We start from the raw sequence: 11313 nt of genomic DNA on the forward strand, positions 1-11313 counted from the left end.
GAAAACATTAATAAAATTCTTCACAGTAAATGAACTGAAGTAAAAAAAAAGGGAGGCCAAAGGAAAGAATTTCTGTACTGAAGAGCTTATGTGCAAAAAGGCAAAGCTGATACAATGGAGTGCCCAGCTAGTGCAACCAGTGTTCTTGTTTTCCCCTTTTCCTGTTATTATTAATGACAGCCTCCACATTCTTCCACATTTTGCCCAAAGAATAACCAAATTATATAATCCAGCCAAGCGGAAAGACCCAGAAGATAAAGATGGATGTTGCCTTGGCCATCTGAGCAATAGAGAACTTGTTCCTTTTAACACTTGCCAGGTGATCAGCTGCCAAATGCCTCCTTCTCCCTGCAGCCTATTTCATGGCTGTACGGTGCTTTAAGGATGTCAAGCACTAGATCAGTGCTGGGAGTGTCAGTCCACATAGCACACAGGACAGAAGCATTAACCATTACAGCTTTATGCATTTCACATTTTAGCCCTTAGCTATAATTTACTTCCACATTCACTTTATTTGGGCCCTTAGCTATAATTGCTTTACAGTTCTTGTGCTATTCTCTCAAGGACCCAACTGGCTGCCGTGAGACACAAGACTGGGGATTACAGGGAAGGTCAGGCTGGTATAGCACGGCGTTTCCTACGACCTTAGATACCCAGCTTTTTGCTGCAGCAAAGATTTTTCTCTCAAGATATTTTAGTTCTTTGCCCAAATAATAAGAAATCAGAATATACATCTATAAAAGATTTTTCTAGGAAGCTCACAAAGATAGTTTGGATTTAGTATGAGCTTCTTTCAGCTCTACTGGGAAGACAGGACACCGACAAGGCAAACTACTAGCAATGGAGAAAATACACTGTTGGTATCAAAGCTGAGACATCCACTCTGCACACACAGGGCTGGTATTTCCCTCTTCAGGATGCTCTTACTACTGGCCCCAAGAAGATCTGGTTTGTCCCATGTGCCTATCCACTGTAAGGAAAGGCCAATTAAAGGAGTTTGGATTTCATCAAGACACCAACAACGTGGTTCTTACTTGGTAAACACACACAAAATTACCTCCTAGCTAAGAATTTCATCCTGCACTCGTGTGGTCTTGTACAGGCAGCAGTCTGTGAGCAAGCTGTTGGGGGATGATGGCTCATGGAACAGACAGACGGTGAGAAAACAAGTTCCCTGTCATGCCAGAGCCCACGCTGCTGCCATCCTGACTCACAGTTGCTACTCACTTCACCTCCGTGATAACATTTCTGACAAAAAGGAGATGTTGATAGTGCTGAGATCCAAACTCTTCAATACCTTTGAGTCTGGTCCCTCCTTTACACTCGTGCATCTGCATCTTTCACATACTATCCCTAGAAAAAGTACCATTTATATTTTCTATCATGACCCTTATCTGTTTCCTTTATGTTCCAAAAGAGAATTTGGGGAGGAAATGTGACTGCAAGCTTTTAGGAAGAATCACTTCAAGATAGTATTTCATCTTAGCTTTAGGGTACGGGTAGGCTATAGTGGTGGAATGCAGGAAAACAGGTCTGATGTGTTTAGAGGCTAGAACATTTTTGTAGCCTGAGGAAATCCAGAATGTCCCTGGGAAAGATTTGGTTGGTTGATTCTGTTTGGTTTTGATCTGCAAATTACCAAAAGCTCAGCAGAAACCGTAACACACACCCTGCACTCCTGCAGGAAGCAAGCTGTGGCTTTCCCAATTATCCCAGCCCCTGATGTTCTCAATAGAGCTGACAGATCTCAACTTTCCAAAAAACCCAAATCCGCTAAGCTGGGGACTCCTGGTCCCACTGCAACCAACTGCTTGAATCAGTGAGTGAGGCAATTTTCTTTGATTTGTTAGAGACAAGAATTGGTGCAATCAGTAATAATGACAGGTGTCTGCAGGGTGAGATGCATGGAGCACATGACAGATCGCAGTGCCTTGAAGAACATCTAAAAATCCACGCCTTTAGAGCCCAAATGTTGCCTTATATTAGATTTAGACTAATGTAGGCTAAACGCTAACGTAGGCTCTCTGCAATGTTTGTCTCTTAAGGTAAGACGCTTTGTTCCTCTGCCTTTTTGATTTATGATAGATTAGGATGTCGGTTAATCTCTTCTTATTTGGCTAGATGACTGTGGAGATTAATCAAGTATTGTCTGCAAAAGGAGTCTGTAAATACAGATTACTAATTTTTCTTTAATTATTCCTCTGTATGCCAAAGGGATAAAGAGGGAGTACAGACAGGGATAGACACCAGCTTCTTAAATCTCATTTTGTGAGAAAAACAGAAAAACTACAGCAGCTGCTCTGGCTGATAGTGGTTTTCTCTGACATGCTCAGTTCGGTTTCCTGGAAAAGGCAAAAAGCCACAGAAATAATATATTATGGTCTCCTGTGAGAAAATGGGGAAATGGGAAGTGGTTCAGAGTGAGTGAATCTCCCTGGCTGGTTCAGCACCATCTCTGTTTCCACAGGACATGGAGAAAGCAGCATTTCTTACAGAAAAGCAGAAGAAATGCAGAAAGACATATTGAAACAAACTGAAATAGCAACGTGCTGGGAATGCTGGAAATCAGACCATCATGGGAGAAAGACATTGTAAAGCACACTCAGCGAACACGAGCTTCAGACAACTCTTCTCTTAGGGCCTCTGCTGAGATGTCTGCACCAGTTACCTTCTCTCCCTGTGCATCCCAAGGGCATTTGGACAAAGATGTTCTTTTTCTACCTGTTCTCTGTTGACAGCTGCAGTTTCCTGCCTTTGAGCTTGTAAATGATTAAAATTTTCTTTCTACCTTTTCCCATGTGCTGCTTTTTTGGGGATAGTACCCCAGTCCAAACATAGCCATAAAGTGGTATTTTTAAAATGCCTTTTAGTAAATTCATTCTTGCACAGCTTGACAGAAGGCAAATAGTGACAGGGCACAGCCATACTCCCTGGGTATTAAGAAACCTACTTTAAATGTCTGAGAATGTCTGAATCTAAATGATACGAGCACTGGCAGGCCTATCTGATGCTGAAATACACAGATGAGTGTTTCTAAAATAGTCCAGGGTAGTGAACAAAGGGAGCTCAGGTGTACAGCACCTGATAGGGAGCACATTTACCACCTTAGAAAGAGACCCTGGGGATTCTGCCCAAGTGACAAACACTGGTTGCTATAGAGATACCTGTCCTCTTCAAATACAGATGGATCGCTCCAGGATGCGGTGAAGTTTCACTGCATCTCAGTGCAGACAGTCAACCATTTCCTACTGTTCCTGTCAAAATAGCTGAAATCTTCTCAGGCTTTCCTTAAATAAAGGAGCAAGCCAGCTTTCTGGAGAGAGGCACCACAGACTGGTGTTCTTTACCATTAGTCATCTCCCCTCTAACGTGCAGTCGCTGCTGAGGAGAGCCCAGGGAGTCCAGATAGCAGCATGAGTTTCAGTCCAGATCCACGCTGGGATCTTCTCTGTGGGAAGATGGTTCCTCTTCCTTTCCAGCCTGGTCTGAATCTTCATCAGCTCAGTTTTTTCAGGTAAATAAGCTGAAAAGTCCTGAAGCTGCTGAATGCATCAGGCACTCTCTCTGCTCGAGTCTGCAAAGCGTTACAGTGCGGTGAGGCCACCGTGCTCAGCAGAGAAGCTGTAAGCTTGCAGCTTCATTTGAAAGTGAAGATGCCTGTCATCCCTTGCATTTTATATACAGCTTTATCCTGTCACACCCAATTTGCACTTAGAACATGTCAGAGATGGCAGAATTCTGCATTAGTTGCCCAGGCACTACTGTGCAGTAACAGCTCAGTGCTGCACAATGCCTGTCTGCACACAAGACAGCGATGTTTGCAGGCTTTCTCGAACCCCAGAGCAACGTACATTTGATTCCCATCCACCACTGTAACAGCAAGAAATATTTATGAAGAACTTCTCTTCTTGGACAATATCCAAATATTTCCCACTTCCTCTGCCTACTGGGACAACAGTTGCCAAACTGAGCTCTGCCAGTGCAGCAATGACTCAGATTTTCAGGAATTACAAAACTCAGTTTCTTCTTCTTCTGAAAATCATTCCCTCTGTCTCCATTTTAAAATAAGAAAACACAGGCTTAGATAGGCTCTCAATTCCACAAAAAGTGCCATCTAAGAAAGAAAATACTGCAGGATCTCCTTAGTAAATATGCTGTTTGGACAGCGAGGTGTTTCCAACCTAAGCAGACAGGTCAGCATTTACAGAAACAGTTAGAGCTGCAGTGTCTGGAAGGGATGGATGAGAACAGCAGACAATCTGAAATTAGAGGGCATATAAGGACACAGCTAGTGTTGAGATTTTACCTACACCACCTGTCAAAGTCGTGGTAGACCTCATATATTTTCAGGAACAGTTTTGCAACGAAGGACATGACATGTGATTGGATTTTCACCAAAAGATGAGTTGTAAGTGAAACCCACTCTCTCACTGTAAGGTCTGGAATTGGTGTGGGCTGGAGCTGGATTAGTTACAAGGATTTCCCGTAACTACTGCAACCTTAGTGAGAGCTAATGAATTATTCCAGGGGTATTATGCTGAGAGTGCTTGCTCCCTGTTGGACAGCAGCGCAGACATGATAACTCCTAACCCAAGAGAGCTCTTTCCTCATCTGACCCTGGCACAGACTTCATCAGTGATCACTTTTCACTTAGAACAGTCCCAAGGAAAGCTGCAGATACAGCCATTCCCCGTCCTAATTTTAGCATTCCCTCTGGTACTACTTTATCACATGATTATGTAGTGCTCTCAATGTGTACATAATTTGGGGGAGATAATTTTCCAGTTCTGAAGAAATTACAATCTCATATGATAAAAAAACATATGTAAGGGGAAAAATATCCTTTATATTCTCCATGTCTTCTAATTTTGCAGGTGTGAAAAGTATCCATGAATCTAAGACCTGTGTATCAGTTAACAGGAGAGGGTGCACGCGTGCAGGCACTGGGATTGAGCACTCATGCTTGTGTTTGTGTTGCATATACACACTTACTTTTATTCCTATTTGCTTTGTCTTCTTCATTTATCTTAAATTTACCTAATTTGCTGTTTGATTTAATTGAGTGAATATGTCACTTAAAAGGTGTTACAAAGATTTTTCTAGAAAGTGGTAATCTCTCCTATAAAAAGCACAGCAGGGGAAGCAGCCATAAAAATTTCACAGGCTTGAGTCTGTATGAAAAGGTTGTTCCCTGTGGGTAGAATTGCCTTTTATTGGGGCTATTTATCACCGCTGAGATGGCCAACAGGATGGCTGAGTGGTCTTAAAATAGGATGGAGGATTTGCTGCAGTAAGATGTAAGAAATATATTTTTCTGGATCAATGCTGCTGTATTGGATTCTTTAACTATGCAATCCAAAATTTCCAAATCCAGAGTTTTCCTACTAGCAAATAAAAACACAGCGTGACAAGCCAGTATAGACCCTTGAAAATGCACTGGCCTTGGTAATGTAGTAACGTGGGCACGAGCCTGCAGACATCTGGAAGCCACAGTTTGATGAGATTTAACCACAATGTCATCTATATGAAACTCAACACAAGATTAGATGATAGCAACTTGCAACACAAACTGCATTTTCAGTGCAAGTAGACATGCTTCTGCCCTACACAAATCCCTCCAATCACTCCCTCTAACCACTGAAAGCTCCGCACAGCAGCAGCTCACCTCAGCTTCCTCGAAGGACTTTGGTGGCAGCCCCAAACAGAAACCCTTACCCAGAACTTTAAGTCTTGCAGAAGGGGAGAGGAGGCTGAGACATCTGCAGAAGTGCCAGGTTGCTTCCTCAGGTTGTTTTGGTTTTAGAAAGGGAGAAAGAAAATCTTGCTGAACAAAGAGAATAAATACACAGCCCCAGGGGGCATAACTGAAGCCACAAGTAAATAAATAACCAATTAGGTGTTTGTGCAATTGTGCCTGATTTCCCTCGAGACACTTCCACCAGGGGCCTTGCAACAGGGGGGCAGAGACCATGAGAGCCTCACCACAGTGTTGCTGCACCCAGGAGCTCAGCTCACACCCCTGTCAGCAGTGCTGTATCACATACGCAGGTGGCACTTGGAGGCACTCAGGCAGAGTCTTCCTCAGAGTCTTCCTCAGACTGGAGGGTGGTCAGTGCCTAGAAATCCCAGCAGAGCCAGCCACAAAGGCTTGACTACTCCCTCTTGCCTTTACACACACCAGACGGGCACTGCTCAAGGATTACACTGTGGGTTTGTGCTCTGAGCTCGTTCCAGCTGTTTCCAGGCTGCATGGATACTGGATGCTGACCCATTTCAGGATCTCACTCTTCCCTGGCCCAGCCTTTACTCCTAATCAAAAGTTGTGATTCGTTTGCTGGGGACAGCCCAGCTCAGTTCTGCCCTTCACAGCCTGCTGAGGGACGTTTGCCTCCAAGTGTGTTTAGCATTTGATTTGCTACCACCTCCAAGCCAAACCCAACAGGTTTGCAGTGATTTAGTGTTGTTCCTCAGTAAACTCCTCCTCAACTGTCTCCCACTGTGGCAAACAGACACTGGTGTTGCTCCTTGATTCTGTGGAGAGATTATTTCCTGGCAACAGTGCTCACAGATTCCACTGGCTCCCTACAGATTGCCCTCCAAAGGTCCACATCATCATTTCCATTTCCACAGCAGAGCCTGACTCTCTGAAAGCTCTGAAAGCTGTGCCTGAGGCTGAAGCATACTTTGAAGTAGGACACTTATCCTGTGAAGAAGGTGAGGAGATGCTAGAGATGCTCTTAGCGTCAGACAGATGATGGATAAGCCCAGCTCAATGGGCCTATTTCCGTCAGAGCTTCCCTGCTCTCCAAGCTGGCCTTCCACGGGGCCAGAAAATGGGCATCTTACACTTCACCTTCAGAACCAGTGCTTGCTAGCACAGCCCAGGACGTCACACATCATCTGTGTGAGAGACTGGAAAGGTCACACAGCACAGTCCCTGTAGCTCATGCACTTGGCTGTATCGCTTCCTCACGGTGAGCACTGCTGTATCTCTGATGGAACAGCCCATATTTCCCTCTCTTCATAGGGAATTTCTCTAAACACAGGCAAAACCCATCAAAACTAGATATTAGGAAGAAGTTCTTCACTGTGAGGGTGGTCAGACACTGGAACAGGTTGCCCAAGGAAGTTGTAGATGCCCCCTCCCTGGAAGTGTTGAAGGTCAGGCTGGATGAGGCTTTGAGCAACCTGGTCTAGTGGAAGGTGTCCCTGCTGATGGCAGGGGGGTTGGAACTGGATGATCTTTAAGGTCCCTTCCCACCTAAACCAGTCTGGGATTCTATGAAAACTCTGAGTTCTTTGAGCCTGTGAATGTGTTCATACACATATTTAGCAAGTGTAACATTCCTCTCATGCCTGGCAGCCTACCTAAAATATTGTCTTGAAGGGAGATGTTCTGGGATTACTCGAGAAAGGAAATCCATCTCCCTGGCTTATCCACGGTCTAAGCTCTCAGCTGAGACTGCCACGTGTGCATGTGAGCTACAAGATTTCTGGTGATTAGTACTTTTGAACTGCCAGAGAAACCACTCACCCTCCTTCTGTGGATGTCAGTGTAAACAGTGAGGAGGAGGAGAAATAATTTCCTTTCCTATATCACACTTCACTTGCAGAAATGGGCTGTCAGACACAGAGCTGAAGGACATTTTATCCCTTGACAATGAAGTTCTCTCAGAGATTCACCACTGTCACCTTCCTTCCAGTAAAACTATCCTGTGCCTTTCTCCTCTCCACTGGGCATGGCTACGCAGTGAGATGGGAGAGTGCCTGGCAGAACCCTTCTTTGCTTTGCACACATGAAGCTTTACAGGGCAGAGAACAAGAAGCCAAACCTCTGAGTATGGGATGTTCCCATCATGGCCTTTTGGGCACCCTGCCTAGACTCCTCTCCGTGCTTTAACTCTGTCAGTGCTGAGAATCTAGAAAAAATCCAGCTCTAGCTCCCTGTTCCAGCACATCTGTTACTTTTTCTCTTCCCAGGCAGTTTGTTGAAATGATGCAGCATCGTTATCTATCAAAGTAAAACCAAATCAAGAGGCATTTTCTCCCGGCAGATTTATTCAAGGGGACTTGGAGCTGGGGAATGAAGAAACCTCCTACATTGCCACACTTTAGCAGGACTTTAAATGCTGACAGGAAGGTGAGGAATATCAGCAGGCATTTCCATACCTGTAAGCTCTGGACGACGGCTCTGTGTCTCCAGACTGCTGGGCAGGGTCTGAAATCAGAAGACAATGGATATAATAGTAAATGACACTATTCAGTGCTTTCAACCACGACAAAGATATGTAGATATAGATTTTATTATTTTATTAAATAAGTATCTCCAACCAAGGAGATCTACAGTCATTTTACAAACACTGTCATGCAGTTTTCATGCCTGTAAAAGGCTATTGCAACAGGGAAGGAAGGAATTGATTATTCATATCTGCAGAAAGGCAGACTGCCTTAGATTGTAGCAAGAGAAATTCAGCCATGAAAAACATTTCAAAACAATGAAAGTCCTGGAAGTGCTGTCTGGCACACCATGAGATAGCACCTAGCACTGAAGTTGTGAAAGCAAAGGGATTAATCCACCAGCCATGTCTCAAATCCACCCTTCTGGTTACTCCCAGGTAGCCCCTCAGCCACTCTGCTTCTCTGATGCTGTTGCAAACCTGAGGAAGTTGAGTGAATTGCCATTTCATTTACTGAATGCTGGACACTTAGAGGAGCTAAAGTGGGATGTGCTGGGTAAGGACTGGGCACGAGGGGGTATAGAGGGCTCTGCTGAAGCCTGCTTCATGCCTACAGCCACAGGTAAGAGTCACAACCTTTCTGTGCAGCTTCAATAACCACTGTGAGGAAGAAGCTTGAAAAAGAGAAATAAGCTAACTTTTATGAACTGCAATCCTAGAATTGTCACCACATTCCTTTAGTAGCAGAAATAAATTATCTAGATCCTCCAAACTCTGAGAAGAACCTTAAAAAACCTAACAAATTAAAAAAAAATCATAGATCATTTAAGAGGCTAAAGAAGGAACTGTGACAATGGGAGCCCTCCACTTCCCCAGCAAATGAGTCCCAGTTCCACTGCTAGTGGCTGTTCACCCATGTTCAGAATCACAGTGCGTTCTCAGGGCTGATGTTCTCTGCTCTAACAGTATTTCTTTCTGCAGGGAATATGAACTGGATCAGATGTAAAACAATTGCCTGTGAAATAGAGAGTTGTTGATGACTTTGCCATGTGTGCTGAACACATCAGCTGCCCAGAACTACGCCTTGTGCAGGGGACACTTCTCTTTTGAAGCCAGCAGTCAGCAGCACACGCAGCCCCGAAGGTAACGGCGAAGTCAGAGCGACAAAGCACGACACAAACGCTTATCAGAGGAAAGAATTGGAATTTTCCTTTCCAAGTAAAAATACTTTTCTCAGGAATTACAACCAGAGACAAAATTCTCTGTTCTGGGATCCATCAAGACTCATAAATGCCCCATTTTGGTAGGGCCTCTGTAGGGGAAGCTGAGGTTTCTTCATTTTCTCTATTTCATTAGAGCAGTTTGCCCCTTGATTCCCTTGCAGATTCCTTTGCAGCTCTAAGCTCACCAGCTGAAAGGGTGCACAGTGCTGCTCCTCCATCCTCCTCAGAAAAACCGTCCTCCCTCAAGGGAATAATCCTGCCACACCATTACATCTGCCCATATTTTACACTGTAGCTTTCCCTATACTTTTCAAGTGCCTGGCCAGAGAAGGCCAGCTCAGTTCATCACATACTGCACATCACATAAAATACAACTCTCATAGCTCTCACAGGCCCACCACAGTCATGTTCTAAAACACTTGTCTCTGTCTCGTAGGAGTGAGTACAAAATACACAGAAGTGTTGGCCTGGCTTCTTTTTTTCGTGCCTTCTTACCCAGAGGTAATCAGGAAGCTGTGCCAGCAGTGCCTGAGCTGGTGCAGTGTCTGTCCCTACCCTGTTCTCATTCCACTGTGTGGATTTCTCCAGCCACCTGGTGGGCCCCCGCACACAACGCTCACTGGATTCCTCAAAGGTAGGATTAGTCTTGGGGACAAATACAGCCCAAGAATTTATCTAGTAATCCCTCTGTTATGAATGAGATCCAGGAAACATAATAAACAAACAGAGCAAGAAGGAGACAACATCTGTTTCTGTAGAAATCCAGCTTGGGCTGTGAGCTGACACAAAGGCAGGATAAAGGTCCGTTCGCCGTTGTGCTCGGTCCCATTCCCAACTGCTTCAACAAATGAGGATAAAGTGGGTCATTTTGTCGTCAGGACAACAAAAGCACACACTGACCTAGATATGTCTGAGGGAACCTAATCTTGCTCTCGGCACAGACAGCATAGGAGGGTTCCAGTTGGGGAAACAGCATATGAACAATCTCAAAATGTCTCTGTCCTGTCTGTGTTCTCAAGAGCAGCCTTTCCCCTCTGTGTCTCACGGCAGGTGTCACAGTGATGGCACTCAGTTCTGGTTACCAGCTGCTGGTAGCAGGTTCCCAGGATGGCTCCATGCTTGCCTGGAATATGGAAGTTTTTGAGTTGCTGCACGCCCTTCCTGGGCACTCTGGTGAGCATTCTGCACTTTTTATGGTTGGAAAGCTCTTTTCATGTCTGAAAAGAGCTCTGGCAGCTTGGCAATCCTTGGGCTGTAGGCACACAGACACCTCCCAGCTGCCAGCATCCTTCCCAATTGCTGAAAGCACTGAGAATCCTCATTTTGTGAGTCCTCATCTTATTTTATAGCTGAGGTGAGGTGTGTGAAAGTGTCTGGAAAAGGAACCTGTGCTGTTTCAGCTGCCGTGGATCACTGTCTGTGCACCTGGAATTTGATTTCTGGCAGATCAAGGTTTATTATCCAGGATACCCATTTTGAAGAACAGCCCTCACATCACCTTCACGTGGATGAGGGGTACATGGTTGTATATTCTTCCTCAGATACAAAGGCATGGCCAGTCTTTAACTTAAAGAACAAGAACTTTAGAACTTACAGCCACAATCATGAAGGCTGTAGACAGAGAAGCCACCTAAGTCCTCACTACTCCTATCTTTTTGTCACCTCTTCACTAGGTCAGTGCTTGGCAGATCCCTGGCTCTGTGATTTCCAGAGTGGCTGTCCTTGCAGATTACAGAGTCCTGTGTGGCATGACTAGCAGGGACCTGTTCCTTTATGACTGCCCTCGGGCCCAAGTGTTTCCTTTGGAAGGTCACAGAAGCCAGATCTCCTCTTTGGAAAGCAGCCACGGAGAGCAGCGGGCACTGAGCAGATCTGATGGTTCCCTGCAGTGCCTCTGGGACTTGGAGTTCTGT

The 11313-nt window shown here is 45.0% G+C and overlaps 1 protein-coding gene across 1 annotated transcript in view; it reads left to right on the top strand.

Moving 5' to 3' along the window:
* The window catches only part of NWD1 (NACHT and WD repeat domain containing 1), a gene marked incomplete at its 3' end in the record, with an annotated part of 13229 nt that overhangs the window by 428 nt on the left and 1488 nt on the right, over nucleotides 1–11313 (top strand). Inside the window, 13 exon segments of the mRNA XM_029086911.1 lie at nucleotides 565–620; nucleotides 6321–6481; nucleotides 6483–6796; nucleotides 6798–6974; nucleotides 7614–7715; nucleotides 7981–8140; nucleotides 8616–8733; nucleotides 9159–9204; nucleotides 9206–9276; nucleotides 9279–9320; nucleotides 9837–10034; nucleotides 10451–10573; nucleotides 10750–10915. Of these exon segments, the coding sequence (XP_028942744.1) occupies nucleotides 565–620; nucleotides 6321–6481; nucleotides 6483–6796; nucleotides 6798–6974; nucleotides 7614–7715; nucleotides 7981–8140; nucleotides 8616–8733; nucleotides 9159–9204; nucleotides 9206–9276; nucleotides 9279–9320; nucleotides 9837–10034; nucleotides 10451–10573; nucleotides 10750–10915 (1734 nt within the window).

Source organism: Antrostomus carolinensis, unplaced genomic scaffold (assembly GCF_000700745.2).
Source record: "Antrostomus carolinensis isolate BGI_N321 unplaced genomic scaffold, ASM70074v2 scaffold34580, whole genome shotgun sequence".
In the NCBI taxonomy this organism is placed as follows: domain Eukaryota; kingdom Metazoa; phylum Chordata; class Aves; order Caprimulgiformes; family Caprimulgidae; genus Antrostomus; species Antrostomus carolinensis.